Consider the following 22,746-nt stretch of genomic DNA (forward strand, 5'->3'; position numbering starts at 1 on the left):
CAGGCACCAGGAATTGCAGACTTATGTCACTGATAAATTGCTGCAGCCATTTTCCAATTCTCTATATCTTTGTCAAGGCATGGCATTATTTGATGTGCCGATGTGCTTTCTATCCAGTGGATGTGAAGTGGTATTTCATTGTTTTTTTAAATTTGCATTTGTCTAAATAATTGCAATATCACTCATATTTTAATATTTTTATTAGATTAATCATGATCCTCAGCACATGGCACATAGACACGTCCTCATAATTGCCTAATCATAGCATTGCTCATCTTTCCTAGGTATTCTGCCATTTATTACTGGTTTGCAATCCTCTATGTTGTTTAGATGTCCAATTCTTCATTTGTTTTGCACTTCACAAGAAACTTCTCTCAGTTGCTCATTTTCTGATAACTTTGCTTATTGTATATAATCTATTTTAACATAAATCAATCTGTCATCTTTGCCCTTTATGTTTTGAGCACTTTTGGACTGGTTTAGGAAACTCCTCTCCACCTAAAAGTTGGAGACATTCTCAAACCTCACCTTCTATAATCTTCATACTTTTGTTATTCTTGTTTAGAAATTCTTTTTTTATTTTGTTATTTATTTTTGAGATGAGGGAGTTGGGGGGATTCTTTTTATTTTTTGCTCAGGCTATCCTCCAACTTCTGGGTTCAAGCAGTGTTCTTGCTTCAATCACTGGAGTAGCTGAGACTAGAGATACATGCCACCACATCCAGATTTAGAACTTTTTTTCATTTAGAGACTTTTTACATATGATATGAGGTAGAGCTCCAATTCATTTTTCCAAATAATGAGATGATTATCCCATTATTATGTATAAAATAATGTATCCTTTCTCTACTGGTTTGTGGAGTTACTTATAGTATTCTACTGTGGTTACACGAATATGGTTTAAATGCCTGGATTTAATTAATTTAATAATGTTGTATATTTAATATTAGTAAGGTAATCTCACCTCTGGTTTTATTTATTTGTAAGTCTCTCAACTTTCTCTGGACCTTTAATTTTTTATTATTTTACTTTTTTATTTATTTTGCTGTGCTAGGGATTGAACGCAGTGCTTCACACATGATAGGTAAGCAGTCTACTACCATTGAGCTACATCTCCATCCCTCTTCATAAACTTTTGAAAGTTAATTTGTTAAATTCCCCTTCAAATCTTTCTGGCATTTTAATTGAATTTACATTAATAGATTAATTGATACATTAATTTAGTATCAACAATATCTCATTTGTAAATATAATTCTGTCACTCCATTTATCCAGATTTCTTTCATATTCTTTAATGGAATTTTATATATTTTTTTTTGTACACATTTAGTTTTATTGTAACAAAGCAACTTGTACACTTTTAACGTTTAAAACTGAGCATCATCTTTCCTTTCCAGTGAAAACAAAAAAGAAAATTTAAAAATAAACAAACAAAATTACAATAGAGAATGTCAATTCCAAATAAAATCCTACAGGTTCTGCTGATTCTCCCATTGAGTGGCAGGGCTCAAGTCATCATTAGGAGAGAATTTTATTTTAAAAGTGTCATCTTAAACTGCAAAGATGTCCGTTAAACATCACAATTAAACATGCCAAAGGAGAAGCCATGTTGTCAAAAAGCCCACTTAACCCACCCAAACATCTCAAACCCACCCTTTGCTGACCTTCTATAATCCCATTTTTTAAAGTTTTTTTTTCTTTTTTTAAACAAGAAAAAGTAGACAGATACATGTTGGTAAAAGCTAACTGTCCATATTCACATAGAGACACAGTGTAATCTCTGAGCCCAATATACAGAGAAAGGAGGAAAAAAGCTAGAATTCTATGCACTACTACACAGGGGCCTAGCACCCTCCAGCTTCCAGCAGAGTGAAGGGAGCAGAAGGTTTTTCTTTTTTCCCACAGAGCACGGTGGTGTTGATTCCATACAGTTTTTTGTTTTTTGTTTTGAGACAGGAAGGGATAAAAATGAATTTAGAACAGAAGGATGTAGAGATTCTTTTCCCATTGTACTCTGCTCAAGGTATTTCCCCCCAAAATAAGTGGAGAAGCATGGTTTGAGAAAAGAGACCTCAAGAACAGGGCAACTGAGCACAAGGGGGTGGGGGGGAGGGGGGAAAAAAGACTGCAACTTGCTCCCAGGGACTGAATTAAAAAAAAAAAAAAGAAAGAAAGAAAGAAAGAAAAAAACAAAAAACAAAAGAAAGAAAAAGGTTGGAATCCATCAGTGTTCAATTAGTCGTCTTCTCCTTCATCCTCCTCTCCTTCCTCTCCTTCATCATCATCTTCATCTTCTTCACCTTCATCCTCATCCCCTTCTTCATCAATATCTTCCAATCCTTCTTCTTCTTCTTCATCATCATCATCCTCTTCTCCTTCCCCTTCTTCATCATCCATATCAGGAACCAAATAGTACTGCAATGGATTTGGCCAAATATCATCTTTGATGACCTCTCCTAACTCATCTGCACCTGCATCAGAATGGTCAGTAAACCAGGTAAAGAAGCTCTCTGGTTCTTCATGCTGCCTCTTCCTGCTGGCTTTATTCTGTGTTTGACTTGAACGTTTCGTCAAATCCTTTCCAGATTTCCATTTGATTTCAGTGGACTTTGAAGATGGATCACCACTCTCATTCAGATGAAATTCTTTGGAGAGAACTTTATTTTCGAAGTAAGGATTTTCATCAAAATAAAAATCTATTCTGTAACCTGATTTGATATCTTCAAATTCTGTCACTTCAACTCTGGTCAAATAATGCAGCGCCTCTTCATCTTCCTCCCCAAGCAGTGCGGACACTTGTGGGTGGTTGACAAATGTTGTTACCCAAAAATTTGGGATTTTGGCGATCAATTCTGACCTCTTCTGAAAAAATGGTTGGCGGAGTTTGTTATATTTCTGTTCTACTTTCAATATCTCCTCACTGGCTTGTTCATTAAGTCTGTCTATTTCATTTTGTACTTCATCAATATGTTCAATTGCTTCTTGTTGTTTTTTCTTCCTTCGGCAAACCCAGAGAGGCCGATGAATTCGCCTTCTCAGGGGCGGCAGGCAGTTTGGGTTTTTTTGTTTGAGACTGGAGCGAAGATTGGCGTTTGGGGGCCATTCTGTGAGGGAAGTCAAGGAGCAGACCCACAGGTCTCACAGCTCACCAGGGAGAAGTGCAGAGAACCGGAATTTTATATTTTATCCATAATAAGTCTATGCATTCTGTTAGGGTAATTTTTATAGATAGATATTTTACATAAACAGCCATTTGATAATATTATATTTTCTATTTGATTTTTTGTTAATATAAAAATACTAAGTTTCTCATTTCCAGTAAACTTTTTAAGCACTCTCATTAGTTTTCTTAGTTTGTTTATGGATCTTTTTACATGTTTGGTGGCAATGTTCATGCCATTTTCAAATAACAGTTCTGCCTCTTCCTTTTCAACCTTTATTTCTTTTATCTTATCTCTTATTGCACATCAAGGATAATGAGCTCTACACTGAACAGTGGTAGACAGAGCTGCTTGCTTTGTGCCTGACTCTGAAGCATCTCCATTACATGTGATGTTTGCTCCATCCTTTTGACAGACAGCTTCTAGAAAGTTAAGGAAGGCCTCACTCTCTAGGAGACTTCCATATAGCATAAACAAAATTATCAAGTATTTTGTATTTTCTTGAGCAAAAGTAACAATTTAGATGGTTATATAATTTTCCTCTCTATATTAATGTATGAGTTTATATTGATATATTATTAATATCAAATCTTCCTTATATTTCCAGGATTAAGCCATGCTTGATAATAGGTTTTATAAAATACATTGTTGAATTTGGCTACCTATTATTTCTTTTGCTACTTTTGCATCAATAACTATCCATGGAATTGGCCTATAATTTGTGAGTGTATGTGTATACTGTGCTTATCTGCCTTGGGTCTCAATATCATTCTAGCCTAATGAAATTAAACAAATTTATACTTTTTTTCCTATATCTGTAAATTTTTATGTAAGACTGAAATTATTTCCTGTAAGTTTGGTTCAGCTCATTCTGTAAAATGCACTAAATCTAGAAGCTTTAGCTTGCAGATCTAGATAAGCTTCTTTCTTCCTGGGCCTGTTTTAGCACTCTGTTCATTTTTAGAAATTCATCTATTCTGTTCCATTCCAATTTGTTGGCCTGCAATGATTCACCTTAGTCCTTTAATTATATTGTCAACTCTTTTTATATCAGCGGCTAGTTCCCTTATTTCATTCTGGAAATCATGTATTTCCACCATTTCTTTAAAATTAGTCTTGCTGTATGTTGATACCTGCAGTTTGCCTTTTCAAAGAGTTTGATTTTATGTAAGCACATTTATTAAATACTTTAAGCTGAAGGTTAATAAAAGCACCTCACATCAAATATGAGGGACCCAGCTTAAATAGAATTTACAGGGAAATTTACAGTTTGAGATATATTCAGCATAAAACAAGAAAGTCCAAAAATTTGAACTGAATATTCAACTCGAAGTAACAATAGAATAAACCCAAATAAATAAAAAGAAGAAAATGATTTTAAAAAATGGAAAAAATCAATGAGATAGAGAACCACAACAATAGCAACAAAAAGCCAAAATTGACCATTAATACTTTTCAAAGCAATTTATATACATAGTATCTTTGGGGATATTACTTTACACTGTATTCTAGTACTTGGGATAAAAGAAAAAAATGCTAGGATTTTCATTTGTTTGATTTTATTGGTTTTGTCTTTAAAAGTTGAGAGTTTTAATGAGAAAAAACATAGACAGGCAAAAATATTTCAACTAGCAAGCTAGTTGAGCTTTATTGCTGTTTTTTCTGAATGGTGTTAGAGCATACTTATTTCAGGATCAGCTCTATAGTCAGACAGAATGTGTTCAATTTTGGCCCCTGCACTCCCTTTGTTTTGACCTCACAGACTCTCTACACCTCCATTTCCTCATTTGCAATATGGGGAATACAGTGTTTCCTGTCTCAGTAGTTGAGAAAATTAAATGGGGTACAATTAAGTATATAATTGTGCTCGGCACAATGTTCACTAAATATTAGCTCTCTTGCAGGGGGAAGGGTTTAATAAAATGTATTTTATATAAATACTCCCATTGGAAATAAAATCTTGGACAAACTAACATTGCATGCCAGAGTATTAACTTTAATTCTCCTATAAATATGATAGCTCTGTATAAATAAGGATATACCCAACTCCAGACTTAAAGTGGTGTCAGGCAATTGCAAACCAAAGGTGAGAAATTCAATGACAAATGGCTGGTGCAGAATGATCTCTGGATTTCATCCACAAGGAGTAGAAAGAGGAATTGGAAATAAAATATCGCAGCTGGAGCCCAGATGGAGTGCTGAGAAATTGAAAAGGAAAGCCTTTCAGAGTAACTAGAAAGAACAAAACACCTGCAAGAAGAGTAAAGACCCTCCCTTGGTTGCTTTTCCTTCGGGCTTCCCCAATATTTTCTAAAGAGTATTCCCAGGGAAAGACAAAATGAGATGAAAAGAAACTACGGGAAGAGAAGTAACCCACAGAAGTGGCGATGGTGGTATTCTTTGCTGGTCTGAAGAGCAAGGTTTCCAGAGGTGGCAGAGATCAGACCTTGGCTCTTGTGGGCCAGCTAACAGTGCCCTGCCTGCCCCTGTCTCAGGACCCACACCTCCTAAGCCTGGGACTCTGTCCTCCGGGGATTCCCTTCAGACTGATGCTGGGAAGTAATTTAGGTAAAGTCGGGGGCTTCTCAGACTTCCTGAATTTTGTGTCTTGCTGTCAGAACTGACCTTTCTCCCAGGAGAACAAGAGGTTTGAGCACAGCAACATCAATCCCCTTTCAACTAGGGACATAATGGTAATGAAACCAAGTGGAACTGGGTATATTCTACATTAAAAAAAAAAAAGCCCACAAAGGACAAATGATTTCCCTTTGAAAATAACAACCATTTCCTAGTCAGACATGTAAATTGATGTAAATATGAAAAAACATTCTTACATGTAAATAGCACCTAGAAAGTGCTAAATAAGACCTCAATTATATTACATTAGTCTAAATAAGAATTTGTGTTAAATTTCCACTGAGATGTCTTCAGTCTCTTAAATGCAAATAGAAGTCTTTTTCTGATAACTAAACCCCAGCAGGATGAAAGCTAGGAATTTTCAAAAATTATTCTCCAGGAACAGGCAAGCTCTTTTCTTTCATAGATTAATAAGCATTAATGCTAATGGATGCTGAATTGAAATGACATTCCTATAAAGTGGGAATTAACACCTGAGAATTCATCTTGAATAACGGTAGTATAGCATATGTCAGGAATGTGTTAATCAGTCTAATATAAAAGGTGACAGGGTGTTCTCTCAACCATCTTAAGGATGCAGACTATATCCTAAGTCTCCTGTGTGAAGCTTAAATAGCATATATCAAAATGATTCAAATGTGCTTCTCTTGGAGTAAAAGAAACAAAGAAGGAAAAACAAACCAAAAAAAAAAAAAAAGAGTCCCTCAGTCCAGCCATATGCACAGCATTCCTTTCAGAGTTTTCTCTGATTGAGTACCTACTATGTGCTGGCCCTCTACTGCTTGTCTGCTAGCTGCTCTGTCTCTCAGGATCTTGTTGTCACCATATTCTTATAAGAAGAAGAAAATAAGCTTCATCTGGTAGAAGCAACTTGCCCAAAGCTCTACAATCTAGTAATAGATAGAGGTGGTAGCAAACTTTAGTCTGATTCCAGAGCCCACATACCCTTCCTTCTGCTACGCTACCCCGCTACCCCCAAAGAGGTCCTGCGCCACACTGGATGGGCCTCTGAGTTCATTTTTCTAGGCTGACAGTATTCTTTTCTAATTGTTTTGAAAGACGCCAGTCATTGTCTTTAGCTACTGGTTCTGAATTTACTCCAGCCTTGATTCAAGCTCTCTCTCTCTCAGAATAGGGTTTAGTCTTTGGAGGTGGACTAACCTGGGAAACCTCACTTCTACTCCCATGTGACTTTGATCAAGCTACATCATCTCTCTAAATCTTGGGTTTTACCTGTGAAATGGGGATAGCTACATCTACCTCCCAGAGACTCATTTTAAAAAGAAATAGCTGAGCACATATCAAGTTTTCCTTGCATCATTGGATGGAATGATTGCCATGCCTGCAACCTGTAACCAGTTACGCTTTTGTCCCATGGTTAATGTTTTGCTGCACACCCTCCAAGTTTCTGACATTGACCTAGCCCTATTTTGCTATTACTTCTATCTTGGAACTGGCACATTAGAATCCCATCCTGCTCAAATGTATGGAAATGTCCAGGAAAGAGAAATAAGGAAGAAAGAGAGAAAAAAGAAAGAGGACCAGAAAGAAGCAGACATAATAGTCACCAAGATCTTGTCAAAAATATGCTATTATTTCAGCCCCATTTTCTCAGCCCACTTGTCAAAATTGCAAAGTATCCATTTTAAGAAACAGAGTTTTTTTCATAATAATAAATTGTTGCTCCAACCAGCTGCTGGCCTTTCATCACTGAGGGATTGAAGTCAAAACCATCTGCTCATGAAAGACAATAGACCTTCATTACTGAATCATGGTAACATTACCTGTCTTAATATAACTTCCTCCCAATTCTCTGGCACCCAAATTTTATACTCTCTGGGAAAGTTGAAACAGTTGCTCTAAGAAGCTGTTCCTAACACCTGCATTGATCCTTCTCTTCCTTTACTTTCCTTTTCTCTGAGCTAGGACATCTGCATCCCATTCCCCTGCATTGGTTTAACAACTGAATTTCTTTGCTGACTAATTAATGTATGGTGGTTGCCTCCCACCCTAGATGGAGTACATGCTGTCCAATGGACAGAGAACACAGATGGCCATGCCTTCACTTTCCGTACTGCATCTCAAGCACCCTGTAGCTAGTACCATACCATGCATAGCAATGTATTGCTCAGTAAATGATGTCTAGAATAATAACACACTTAAAGGACTGCTCAAATGACTACACCAAAGGCTTACAACATGCCCAGAATGTTTTCTTCTTAAATTAGGATTCTCTCACTAACCCGGCATGCACAGTGCTTAGTGAGCATGAGTGACATTCTTGGGAGACAGTCCCCACCTCCATCAGACCATTGAGAATATCAAGTGATTTCTTCAGGCAGATGCCTGAGTTTGAGCCTTGACAGAAATCCAAACAGAAAAGTGAAGGTGTTCCAAAAAGACACACATTTCCCTCTGGCCTCTCCTCTGCTAAAGGAGCATTCCCAAAGCAATCGGCTAAGGATGTTTTCAACATTTCAAATAGCAAACTCAGCTCATCCGTGAAGCAGTCACTCTGGAATTCTGTGCGTGTCTCCAAAACAGAGGCCAGATCCAATGTGACAACTGCCAGGTGAAAATCACAGAAGCATCATATTATGCAATTTGACTTCAAAGCAAAATGTTCTACATCCTCAGGTTGCCAGCCAGACAAAACATCTGTGAAGAACAAACCCACATTTAGACATGAAGGTCCCTCACCTTCAAATGTTTGTATGAATATGATGAACTTTAAAAGTTAGAGCCTTCAACACCTTCCTTAACACTATAATTTATGTAAAGTTAAATATTCTCCCAAATAGCAATATTACTCAACTTTGATGTCAATTTTACAGAATTTTACAATGTTAGCATTTGGATATTCACAAGCTATTTTCTGGTACAATCACCTGTTTGGGATAAAGAAATTGAAACTTAGAGGCATATAGGACTTATCCAGGCTTTCTCAATTAGCTAATATCAGAACCAAGACAGACTTGGTCAAATGCTATTGCTATTAGTTGCATCTTGGAACTGGCACATTAGAATTCCATCCTGCTCAAATGTATGGAAAGACAGACTTGGTCAAATGCTGTGCTCCATAGTTCAGTTTACATATGTGCTCTGATCTGTAATAAACAGCACAAGGGCTTCAGAAGCAAGCTACTCAACTAATTTTAAAATGAATGGCTCCTACTTCATAGGAAAGTTAATTAAATGAGATAGTGAGTGTGCCACATGGCCCATCAAGGTATACATGGTAATTTTTGCTATAAACATCCTCATCACTATTATTCCCATCCAATCGACAGTCTAAGCATCACACAGTTTCCCATGTAATCCCAAAGGAGCCTGGCTGTGTTTCTAGGAGACCACTTTCCACCAGCAGATAGAGCAAAGTTGGGGTTCCTACAATAGGCTGGTTCCCCAATCGGTCCAGGGTGAGCCCCTGAGCACTTTTCTCTATACTAAGCTTCAGCCATCCCAGCTGAAGCTCCAACCTACAGCTTCAGAACCCTGTGACCAAGTAGAAAGAGCGTAGGTGTGAATCAGATCATCCTGGATCTGAAGACAATTCTGCCACTGGTACCTGGTTGACCTTGGATGAATACCCTTGGATTAATTATTTAATTTGACCAAACAGTAGTTTTCTCATGTCCTACATGACATGAGAAATAGTAATTACATTGCAGAATTTGTAGAAAAATGTACAAAAAGCACCTGACAACAGGTAAACGATCAACGAAGAGTAGTCATTATTTTTATTATTATGAATATTCTCTCTGTGATAAGGCTTACATCTTGGTTTCTGGAATGCTACCATCAGGACTGGCAGGCTGCCACGAAGCTTAATACATTTGGCTGGGACCAGGCTCTCACCAAGGCTTTTTCCCAGGGAGGACCATCTGGAACGAGGAAACAGCTACCTACTTAACTCTGAGTATCACGCCTCTCGCATCTGGCAAAACCCCCTTCTCTTGGCCTGTCCTAATAACAGTTGTTTTATCATCTACTGTGGCAAGTTGTGGGTTAAATGTCTTTTACACATAATCACTTATTTTCCAAGATAATCCAAAAGCTAGTTTGATGAATCCCACTTTACAGATGAGCACAGTGAGATTCAGAAAGGTTAAAAATGACCCACTCAGGATCACAGAGCTGGTAAAAGCAGGGTCAAGACTCTAAAGCTGCTCACTTATCCCCCCTCCCTATTGCTTCACATGCACAGAGCCTGCCACAGACCACATTCCATCCAATCCTGGTATTTTCTTTTCCTTATTTAGTGATCCCTGGGGGCTCCATTAAAATAACATAATGGCTCTGATAGATCCTTTCATCTCCCTTTAGTCGCATTGCGTTGGCCCTTCAAGATGTTATAAACCTACAGTGCTCTATATCTATATTTTTTCTGTAGAGTCAGGTACTAATTTAGGCTTTGTGGACTGTACACTCTGTCGCAACCACTCTACCACTGTGTGTGCAAGCAGATGTAGACAATACATAAAGAAATGAGCATAGCTGTGTTCTTAAAAATCATTCATAAAAATAGGCCACCAGCTGGATTTGACCAATGGGCCATAGTTTGCCAGCTCCTGCTCTTTGTGTTACCCCAAGTGTGGCCCATGTACCAGCAGCATCACCATCAGTTGGGAGTTTTTTGGGACTGCAGAATCCTGGACCCTACCCCAAATCTGCTGAATCAGAAACTGACTTTTAACAACATTCCCAGGTGATGCAGACATACACTGAACTTTGATCAGTTCTGCTTTATTTGTCTTTGACTCATTGAACACCTCTTTTACTCCAAGCATTTTCCAGGCACAATATGTATTACTAAATCTACAATCCTCACAATGAAACAAGGTAGCTGTTCCTATGCCACCTTACAGATGAGTAAACAAAAACTCAAATGCATGAAACAAATCAAGATGACCAATGGTATTGAGATTTAGCTGGAAATTAAATAAACTGTTTTCAATGTTCAGACCCAATATACACAGAATATTCCAGAAGCACTAACTCTGCCTGTACTGTTCTCATAACCATGAGCATAGGTGTTTTCATCCTAAAGTATTAACATCATTACATGGCCACAGAAATGCAGAAATAAATTTCTACTCTTGTAGATAATCTTCAAGGTACAATATCCTTTACCAAACTGTTCTCTTCATGTACTGCCATTTATTCAAAGTTGACACCATGAGTGAATGCTTCTAAGAATGGAAGGGGTGGGATTGGGGCTGGAGGAAAAGATAAAAACAAAGGAAAGTAAAGCAAAGTTGACATCATAAATTCTTCAAGAGGCAGATCACTACTTAAGTATATTTTATATTTTCATATTCTGTTTTAAATGCCTCATAGAAATTTTTTTAATTTTTACTTATTTTATTTATTTTTAAATACTGGGGATTGAACTCATGGTCTCTTTACCACTGAGACACACCCCCAGGGTTTTTAATTTTTTTTATTTTAAGTGAGGGTCTTATTAAATTGTCAAGGCTGAATTACAACTTTCTACGCCTGCCTTAGCCTCCCTGGTAGCTAAGATTAATTCCAACTGTCTACCCTCCTGCCTTAGCCTCCCCAGTAGCTAGGATTAGACACATGTGCCATTGCATCCAGCTCTCATCAAAAATTTTTTAAAGGATTTGAAGTAACTTAGTGGCGCATGTAAAATGCAAGATAAAAATGAAATAAACAATGATGCAGATTATTGAAGGCTATTAAGCCATGGTCCAGGATGAGGGCCATATACAAAATGCACACCAAGAGGTCCATTATTCCTTCTGTGACATTTTACTTTTAAAATATAACCAGAATTTGGATCGTCTGTTAATGATACAGAGAGCCCAGATTTGGAAAACACTTGCTTATGAAATATATAATTTAATCTCTGGTTTTTAAAAGTATATAAAATGTGAATAATATCTAACAGAGAACTCTCAAGTATGAAACATAGCTGGGATTCTAACTTAGTAGTAGAGCATATGCTAGCATTTGTGAGGTCTTCAGTTCAATTCCTAGCACCACAAAAGAAAAGACTAATCCAGAAACACAAAATATTATTTCACCTCAAATGTAATGGCTTTTTAAATAATATAACATGTTAATTACTGATACATAATATAATAACTAACACTTTTTATTTGTTATACAAAGATCACTGGATGGATTATCTCCTTTCATCTTTACAACAACCTTAAATTACCAAAATGAGCACCATTGATTGGTTGATCGACATGTAACAATGGTACATATTTACAGAGTACAAGGTGATATTGAATACATGCACACAGCATGTACCTATCAAATCAGGATAATCACAATTCCCATCTTCTTAGCATTTCTTTCTCTTTAAAGGCTTCAAGCTCTTTTCTTCTAGTTCTTATAAAATATGACTAGGTTACTTTAAATTATATAAGCCCACTGTGCTGTACAACAGTAGAATGTATTCCTTCTTTTTGTTTTAGGGCTTATTATTGAAACTTCTCCATTCCCTCTCCTTCCCACCCTTTCCCAACCTCTAGTAATTACTAGCCCTATTTGGACATGACAAAACAGGTATAAGAGCAATTAAGTCACTCCATCATCTAGTGTATCAGGTAGCTATTGCCATGTACAAATCCATCCTGAAACAGAGTAAATGATAATCATCGCTTAAAACAATGATCATTTCTTTGCTCCCAACTTTTTGGTCATCAAGTAGGCTGGGCTCACCTGGGATGGTTCGCCTCTGTTCCATGTATCGCTGGGCTCCCTGGAATCCTGGAGGGTTGGGACAGCAGTGCCTTTCTCTCCACGTGGTTTCTCCCCTTCATGGAGGCTACCCCAGATTTCTTCACTTGGTTCTCAATGAAGAAGCATTTCTCAAGCCGCTGCTTGTGTCATGCCACTTAGGTCTCAAGTCTAGGATCAATATGGAAAGAAATCAACAAGTGTATGATTCAAGAGGTGTGATTCCTTGAGGTTCATTATTGGAATAAGCTCTCTTGTAAAGAGAGTTCAAAATTGGAACCTGAGAACTGTGAATTTAGGACCCAGGCTCTTGGCCACCACACCACACTCACCACCAAGGAAATTTCTTCTAATATTTTCTAGATGCTATCTTTTTTAAGAGTTAAAAGTTGCCACCTCCTGGGAAAGCAAGACCATTCCTAATCTTATCTCCAAATGATTTCATTCTGACAGAAGATCCCATGAACCTTATGGGAGGCTTAACAAAGTACAAATTGAAGGCAAATTCTTTTTTCATTCCTTAGGTCATTCATATTATTAAAAAGATTGAACTTTATATAAACTGTCTCCATGAACCTACATGAAAGCAAAAGTGGCATGACTGCATTCAAAGAAAGCAGTACTACCTCACTTTGTGTCACACATTACTGTCAATGCAAAGGACCATCACAGTGAATATAAAACTTGTGCATTTGGGATTTCCCGATGGGCATCTGAAATCGGGCCCCGGGTTCAATCCCTGATACAACCACCAAAAAAGATAAGAAAAGAGAAGACCAAGATAAATGATCTCACTTGTCCTGGTGACTGTGTAGAATGGGAAGAGAAAGTGGGAGGTGTTCAAGGTAGTGCCTTGATGACTTTGTGTGTCCTGGCAAGTGTCACCTTTCAGCGTACATAGTGTTTTCATATCAGAACTTCCTGATGAACAAGGATCCTCATTTCTATTCAGAGAAGATCCAAGTGGACGCTGGGACCCTCTGCATCATGCTACAGCTAGTCTTGTAAACATAAGAGATGGGGAAGGCAGGCCAAGACTGGAATTTTACTAGGATTACAGAATGAATGACATGATCATAGTGGCATTTTAAAAAGATCTCTCTTGCAACAGAGGGGAAGGTGGGTTACAGGAAACAAAGATAAGAGGGAGATCAACTGAGAGATTTTTATGGTCATCTAGTTGAAAGGCAAGATGCACTCCTGTTTGCTACCACATGTGATTTTTTTCCTTCTATCAATAATGACTGAATAACAGAATCATAGTATAGGGGTGGGGCATGAAGATTGGCCTATTTTCTTTGTAGGATCTATAGCTATCAGGGATCCTTTGTACTGGGAGCATTGAGAAAGGCTTCCCCATGCAGGAAATTTATTTTTTCTACTGTCCTTTATATGAATCTCCTACACCTAAAAGGAAGGAAGAAGGAAGGAAGACAGGGAGGAATGAAAGAAAAAGGGAGAGAAGTAAAGAAGGAAAGAGGAAGGAAGAAATTGTGTTAGCAATTAAAGGCAAGCTTCTTAGTGCAAATGATGGAAGGAAATTAATGTAGCATTAGATGAAGCTCTATTACTATAATTACACAATGGATGTCCTAAAGAGACATCATGCAGATAATCTTTATTGTCACAAGGACCACCTATTAAAAAAAAGAACAAAGGGAATAATTTTAATAAAACATTTTGCCCTGAGCGAGAAATGTGCTTCATGTATCATACATGAGAAAGGATAGTTGTTTGATTTAAAATGGAACTGTGACCTTGCTATAAGACTGTTCATTACTTAATGCCACTGAAAGTAAATTAATGGGCTCCCAAAAGGTGTAAAATTCATTCTGCTTTGTGGCATTTGTTTGCCGACAGAGGAGTTTAAGAGGGATCTTTTCATGTGATTATTTAAACAAAGGCTGCAAGGAATTCTCAGCAACCTTTAAGGTTTCCAAAGGACACTTTCATAGAAAGGATTCATCTGAGGGGGTGTCAGAAGTTGGGGAAAACAGGTACATGCATACACTTAAATTTAACAAGGTTGTCCTTTCAATTTTTTTTTTAATTTTAGGATTCTATAAACAAATTTAACATTTGTTTTAAAAACAACAATTAAAAATGCTGAATTGTCAGTCTAGAGAATAAACTGGTTGTTTAAAGATTTGTGTTCCAACAAGACTGAGGTCCTTATGTAACTTTAAGGCCCTTCATTATATGGTGTCTTCTATTCCTGTTTCCTGTCATTTAAAACCACTTACCTTTATAACTGTTTACCCAATCTTTACAAGCCACTTTATAGCTTACAAATTGTTTTCACAGCTCTTTAGATGTTCTCAATGACCTTGACATTATACAAAAACAAATATTAGTGGTATCATCTGACATATGAGCAATTTTAGCCTCTGAGAATCTAACCAACTTGCTTAGTATAAGAAACTGTTCTGATTGTTGGCAATAAAGCAGCAAACAAGATAAGCAAAGTTCTTACCATTACAGAGTTTGCCTTCTACATGAGATACCGCTGAATATGTGAACACCCAAGCATGTAATATAATGTCAAAAAAAAAAAAATGTGAGACTGAGACCACACAAGTCAACTGTCTCAGATCTCTCAGAGTTTTCACTAGAATCTTCCTGTGAGTACAAAAACTACTGAGTGGTTGTCCTGTAGCAACATTCCCCATTATCTCTTTCTGTTTTAACTTCAGCCAGTGCTGATAGATGTGTGATATTGCTGTAGATCAGCAGCAACAGTAGATTTCAGTGTTCATGGAATATCACTTTTAAATGAGGTTTGTAGACACTTAGGAAAATGACAGTTCTAGGGCCCAGCCTGGTTCATTGAAAAAAAAGGCCAGCAGATCCACACTACTTAGGTTTGCAACCAGGTCATGAAAGCATAGAGAAGATGATGGTATAGATATACTGTGTCTGCATTTTAAGAGCAGCCAAAAATCTTTTTTAGGAATTATTTTGGTAATAAACATATAAATAAAAATATCGTGAATGCCCAGGAAAGAATAAATATTTAACTGAAAAAATGTTCATACTTGGGGCCAGTGGCATGCCTATAATTCCAGTTATCAGATAGGCTGAGGCAGAAGTATCACAAGTTCAAGGCCAGTCTCAGGAACTTACTGAGACCCTGTCTCAAAATAAAATGAAAAGGGCTTGGATGTAACTCAGTGGTAAAGAGTGTCCCTGGTTCAATCTCTAGTAACCGCCCCCCCCCAAAAAAAATCTTTATAGAGAAAGGTAGCCTGTATGGCAATAAAGTTAAATGAATTTAAAATTAGCTAAATAAACCTTCCAAAAATCATAGCTCTTGCCCATTCACAAGAGAGCTACACAATGGAAGCCCTCAATTCTTGATCCTGGGCAGTATTTTCAACAATTATTTCAATAACCATATCAACAAAATGCTGATAAAACTCACATATGAAATAAGGCTGAGAGGGAAAACTCATGTGTTAAAGGAACATAACCAGAATCTTACTTCATTTCTAAGAAGAGTCTGTCATTCAATTCCAAAACATCTATTAGATGCCCCCCATGAATGAGCTGCTGTGAAAGAACGTCAAGGCTTTCACAACTCCTGCCTCCCAAGGGTTCCTATGAGTAGCCACTGCTGTACCAAGTACCAATTTGCTATAGGTTTAATGTGCCCGTGCCCCCCCAAATTCATATGTTCACATTCCAACCTAATTTGGAGATAGGGTCTTTGAACAGGTAATTAAGTTAAAATGAGGTCATTAGAGTGGACTCTAATCCAATATGACTGGTGTCTTTCTAAGAAGAGGAGATTAGAACATAGACACCAATGAGAGGGGACTAATTACTATGGCGTAAATGTGTTCCCTTCAAAACTCAGGTCCTATTGCCAGTGTGATGTAATTAAGAGGAGTCAGCCTTGAGGAAGTGCTTAGGCCATGAGAGTTCCTTCCTCATAAATGAGATTAAGGTCCTTACAAGAGAGTCCTCAGCTCCATGTTGGGCTCCTTTGCCCTTCCACATTCCACCATGTGTGGATGTAGCAAGCAGGTCATCATCAAACACCAAATGCTAGTGCACTTACTTGGACTTCCCAAATCTCTAAACCATGAGAAAATTGATTTCTATTGTTTATGAACCACCCAGTCTCAGTATTTTGTTGTACAGTTTATCACATGACATCATGTGAAAACATAGGTGGAAGATGACCATCTACAACCTCAGAGAGAGGCCCTAGAAGAAACCAGCCCTGTCAATAATTTAGTCTTGAATTTTTAGACTCCAGAATTGTGAATAAATAAGTTTCTACTATTTAAGCTATCTGGTTTGTGGCACTTTGTTATAGTAGCCTTTATAAATTAACATCCCAACAAAACCTCTGCCATCCCAGGCCTCTGCCACACAAAGCCACACCTCTTTAGAATCAGCTCTCTTGCCCAAACTTCCATTTTTCCCCCCTATTCCGCAGTTTCTGATAGAGCAGGAGCCTCAAGGGCAGGGGAGGATTACTGTAAGAATTGTTGTAGGAAAAGGGCCAACTCTTGTCACTGAGTTTTTAAGGGGAGAAGGTATGCATCTATTTTCATGTAAAAACAAAATTCTATATGCATTAGTCCTACTGGATTAAAGTGACTCAAACATTCAGAACAGAATCTGTTCATAAGACACAGATCTTTCTTGGAATTTGCAAATTCAGTTGTTTAGTCATTCACTGAGCATGTGTTTACTGAGCTCTGATCTGCATCAACTTCTGCTAGTCCCTTTCACATTTATCCCTTCACAGAAGGAAGTAGGGGTTATGTCAAGAGGTCATGGGGACAGGGACAAGCAGAGCCTTTCAAGAAATAGGAAGCTTTTGTTCAAAGGATCAAAGGCACAGAGGGGTCCATGATGTGTTCAAAGAAGAGGAAGAATTTTGCTATGCCTCAAGTAAATGTGTGTTGAATTTAGAGATACAGTTGAGTGGAGTATGAGCATCTTTTCTGAGACCATGATGAGTTTTGGACCTCATGCTGTACGTAACAGAGAATCTACAAAAGTTTTCGAGGAAGTGAGACATGGGATTATCTTGAAAGTGAGGTTGCTCAGTAGTAAGGAAGGAAAAGTATCAAGAGGCCACATTTGGAAGTTCTTTAAAGTCCTCAAGTCATGAATCTCATTACTCTCTTGATCCTGAAGTTATGAATCTGTGTGTCAGTCTAACAGCAATACCACAGTGTACGAGGTTAAATCACAACTGCTATCTATTTGTGTAGACACCAGCATGTAATAGCAGACCCAAGTTTAATCCAACTCATCAGCACTACAAATAAACCTATTTTTATTTTTAGTAATTTAGTGCCATTGCCCATATATTCTGTCCTTTCATAACAAATGATTATAATATTAAGTGGTTTATATATGACCATGATTTTAAAAAAGCACTTAAGACTTTATAAAATGGCACATTTCTATTACCAAATCACAGGAGCAGAATGTTCATTTTTTCTTTAGTAACGAGACTCTCATCTCTAGAGCTCCAATTCATAAAAGAATATTTATGTAGCTTAGTTGGGTTTTTCTCTCCTCTGCTTCTTATGAGAAAAAGAAGAAGAAGAGAAGAATCCAAATCAAATGTAAAATTAAAGCCAGAGTAAAAATAAAATGAAAATCCTCAATGACTAGGAAATGAATAGAGTGGGTGGTATGACAGGAAAAAAAGAAAATCTCACAGGCTTGTAGGAAACACCTCTTTCAAACATAAATGAAGATAGATGGGCATGTGACCCACAGGGGAATTCAGGACTGCTTCTTGTTTTATAAATAGCAGTTGCCACCTTCTATTGCATTCCTAAAATAGCTCACGTTAACAGAAGAGAACAGACAAAAGAAGTGTATCACAGCAGATTTTGTCAATGAAAATAATTAAACTTCAACAAAAAAGAAGGGAGGGGAGGGGTGTGGGGGTTGATGGTAATAGCTAGGAACATTACAACAGAGTCCTAATGCTGATCTAGGGACCTCATGGGCAACTGCAATGCCCATGGGGGCTGGGGCAGTGGAATTTTGTGACAGGTACAATATTGTAAATCAACCAGTGTTATTTGAGCCTTCCCTGTATGCAACATATTGTGTTCAATGTCAGTCCCTGTGTTCCAGGGGCTGTTTAGGAGAAGTGATTGCACAAATATATCAATACCTATAATACAGGGCAGGGTATGAGATACATCATGAGCCATAAAAACACCAGGTTCTACAAGGCAGAGGTTCAAAGGAAACAAGTGATTTGGAAAAGCATCATGAAAGGAGTCATATTTGATGTGAATCTTAAAGGCTGAATTCGTTTGTAATAGAAACCACAGGAGATGAGGGAAAGAGCAAGACATGTAGATGTAGCAAAAAAGAAAAAAAAAGTTTTATTTGTAAGTAGCCAGAGCACATTTTTGGTAATTCTTCTAAACTAGAGGGAAAAATTATTGATTTGAAGAAGGGGAACATAAGTTGAACTTTCCCATTGAAAAGTTAAGGATGCAAAATGGGAATCATTGCCCTCCTCCACATCTGGCCACATGGAACTAGAGTCATCAACCACTGCCAATAGAGATTCCTTCGGTAAAGAAAATAAAAGAGACTCTCTCAAAGTAGTCTTTCAAATCCTCCCCCCACCCCCATAGCATTCCTCAAGGGCAGGGTAATTTTTATCAGCTGTTGAGTTAGTTAGTGTTCCACAACTGTAACAAATATCTGAAGTAATAAGCTGATAATGGGAAGTGGTTTATTTTGGCTCCAGTTTTGTTTCAGTCTGTGGCCTGAGATTTCAGTAGGCCTTGTTTCTCTTATACCTGTGTCAAGGTAGCATGGCCCAGAACACATGGCAAAGCAAACTGTTCACCCATGGCTTTGATGCAAATGGGAGATGAAGAAAGCAGAATAATAGGATCCCCTTTAAGGGCACTTTCAGATGATCTAAAACCTTCTACTAGGGCTCACCTCTTAAGGTTCACCACCTCCCAGACATGCCACCCTGGGGACCAAAGCTCAGACACATGAGCTTTGGGGGCCCTTCCACATCCAAGCTAGAGCAGCTGTCCTGTGTACTGCAGGATGTCTTACAGCCTCTCACTAACACCAGCTGTGACAACCAAAGAGCTTCTGGAAGACTTGGTGGAGAGAAGGGATTAAAGAAAGGAGGGATATTAGATAAAACATAAGATAAATCTAAAACTAGGAAACTCCTTACAGATCTAATAAAAACAATAATGACAAACAGCTAATGATTTCCATGCTACACGCCAGTGTTCTAAAGTCTTTATTGTACTGGTGCTGGGTAGATTTAAAATGGGCTGACTAAACCTATTTGAGTAACTTGGCCTGTCATTAAACCCATGGGAAGGCTGTAGAGCAGATCTCCTCATTCCTCAAAAAGCAAGTGTGCCTGTTGCTATCCCCATTTTATAGGTAATAAAACTGAGGCCCAAAGTCATTCTGCTCTTTTGGTTTAAATACAGGATTTGAACCAAGTAATCTGGCTTCTAGTCAAAAGACCTAGTCACTGATAGCTTCTGCTATAAATCAGCTCAATTTATTTTTTCTACTAAGTAGGAAGCTGAGGCTGATCGAGGTGATATGATCTGCCCATGGTCATCCATTTGTTGATAACTGCTCTGGGGCCAAAGTCCAAGTCTTCTAACTCACACTGCAGACGTTTTCCCCAATACTTACAGTCCTCTGGGGATGTGCAGAAAGGAGATTGGTTCCTCTACTTGGATCTTCCAGTATAGAGAGGTGGGAGCAAATAACAGGGGACGATTGAATCTGCTGTGGAATAGAAAACAGTTTTATATTCAATCTGATTCCTACATTCAAAGAATCAACTCCTGAAGACTGCACGCATACCCCACCAGGTTGCAAGGAAATAGAGCACTTGATAATGTGGGTTGAGGGTGAAGAGATCTAGAGAGTATCAAAAACACCTGTATTGATTCCCAAAACTTTTAAACTCAAACTTCTAAGCCCATTGAAAGATTCTTGTGATTTGAGTTCCCAATTCAGGGTAATTTTACTAAAATTCCAACCTAGAGTATAAGATGAGGCACTTTTCAGTTGCTTTGAGGGTTGACATGAGATGTTTTGATTCAAGTTCTCCCTTAATTGTGTAACCTTGTGGCATTTAGAAAAAGAAAGAGGATCTGAATACACCACCACTGCCCCACCTCTAGAGAGGCTGCCTGTCCACATGACAGGTGCTCCCGTCTGCTAGGCAGAGAAAATGAGCAGTCTAGGCTCATTATTTCAGCCCCCAGAGCCTCAGAGCAGTGAGCTCTGAGATTAGGGAGGAAATACAAAATACAGACAGAGGAGACCAGGAAGATGGCAGCAAAGGGAGTGCATCACCCCTGTGCGCCACGTCACTGTGCGGGAGAAAGACGAGGTGAAACAGCTGAAGGCTGTCTTGTTGGGAAATTCCAGCGAAATTGAGGTGCTCCAGAATCTAGTAGACAGATTTCCATCGCTCGAGGTTCAGCTGCGGGGGCTCGGATGTGGGCGATTTCTCCTCACGGAGGGTCGCATTGCCTGATCGGCGGATCGCCCCACGGCTGGAGTCTGCGGCGCGCGCTGGGAAGCAGCGAGGTGCCGGAGAGGGGGTGCAGCGATGCGGATTCTGGGGGCTCCTGCCAGCGGTGCAATGGCCATGCTTAGTGCTGAGTTCTGGCTTTGAGACGGAGGAGAGAAGCGGTCCAGTTCGGTTCTCGACACCAGTCGGACCACGGAGGAGGACAGCGGCCACCATCTTGGAGAGCTGATGGAATCATCCCTGTTTTCTACTGATCTCAGCTCATTCAGCTATGGAACAGGTGATTTCAGGCTGGCATTTGCCTGCGTCTCGCAGACAGATCGCTCAGGCTCAGGGCTAGAGAACCTGTGGAGAATACTCCTTGGGGCTCGCTCCTAGCAAAGCGTGCACAGAGCTCTGAGCGGCTGGGTTCTGGTTCCCGCAGCTGCTTTGGCCCAGGGCTGGGGAACCCACGGAGACTGCGTATTGAAGCCAGCTCCTAGTGGAGCGTGCATCGAGCTCGAAGCGGCTGGGTTCTGACCCCCAGAACAGATTTGGCCCAGGGCTGGGGAACACGCGGGGACTGCGTCTTTGAGCCTGCTCCCAGCAGAGCGTGCACCGAGCTCAGAGAGCTTGGAGCGGCCGGGCTCTGGCTCCGGGAGCTGCTTTGGCCTAGGGCTGGGGAACCCGCGGAGATCGCTCCTTGGAGCCTGCTCCTAGCGGAGCATGCACCAGGCTCGGAGAGGCCGGGTTCTGGCTCCCGGAGCGGCTTTGGCCCAGGGACAGGGACCCCGCAGTAACTGCTTCTCGGTTCGGGTCCTGCTGGGTGCAGTGGGGGCCAGAGGGACAGAGGGGAGCTGCTGCCTGCGCCCAGAACAGGCCAAGTGACCCGCCGGCGTGGTATCACGACACCCCAACTGCAGCTGGGGCCGAAGAGAGTAGCCGCCTATGCCTGGAACAGGACCAGCGACCCGACGGCACAGTAGCCAAGTCACCCCATTTGGAATGGGGGCTGTGAAGAGCCGCCATCTGAGCCTGCAAGGTAGGCAGACCTGCGACCCACTGGCAGGACAGGCCCGGTAGCCTGCCAGCGTGGTGGACACGTAGCACTGAGGCAGTCACGTCACACTGGTTGGAGTGGGGGTGGAGCAGAGCCGCCGCCCGTGTCCGGAAAAGGCCCAGCGACCCGTTGGAGAGGCAGTCAGGTAGCCCCATTTGGAGTGGGGGCTGAGCAGAACTGCCGCCCGAGCCCGCAAGGTAGGCAGACCTGCGACCCACCGGCGGAACAGGCCTAGAGGCCTGCCAGCATGGTAGACACGTCACACCAATTGGAGTAGGGGCCGAGCAGAGCCACCGCCCACATCCGGATCAGGACCAACGACCTGAAGGCATGGTAGTTACGTCACCACAATTGGAGTGGGGGCAGAGCAGAGCTGCCACCCGCGCCCGCAGGGTGGGCAGACCTGCGACCGACCAGCGTGGTAGACAGATCACCCTAATTAGAGGAGGAGCACAGCCACTACCCGCCCTGCAAGGGAGATTTTCCAACTATACAAGAGCAATATAAATAAATAGGGGGAAAATTTCAAAAACACAACAGTTTCACCAAGCAGAAAGAAACACGAGCAGTATGAAAAGACCAGGAAAGAAAGGACCACAAGCAATGCAGGTCAACTCAACTTTAGAAGAGGTAATAGCTGCAACAGATGGAATGTCAGATAAAGA

At 39.9% G+C, this 22,746-nt stretch overlaps 2 protein-coding genes across 2 annotated transcripts in view; one reads left to right on the forward strand and one right to left on the reverse strand.

Moving 5' to 3' along the window:
* Window positions 1-22,746, forward strand: part of KCNMB2 (potassium calcium-activated channel subfamily M regulatory beta subunit 2) — a 269,712-nt gene that overhangs the window by 91,931 nt on the left and 155,035 nt on the right. The window lies entirely within an intron of this gene.
* Window positions 1,739-3,103, reverse strand: LOC308653648 (protein SET-like; the record flags this gene model as incomplete). The annotated part of the gene is given in 2 exon segments (XM_081302273.1): window positions 1,739-2,998; window positions 3,000-3,103. Coding segments are annotated over 2 exon segments (867 nt in total). The 3' UTR covers window positions 1,739-2,235.

Source organism: Spermophilus citellus (genome assembly GCF_964194105.1).
Source record: "Spermophilus citellus genome assembly, chromosome: 7".
In the NCBI taxonomy this organism is placed as follows: Eukaryota; Metazoa; Chordata; class Mammalia; order Rodentia; family Sciuridae; genus Spermophilus; species Spermophilus citellus.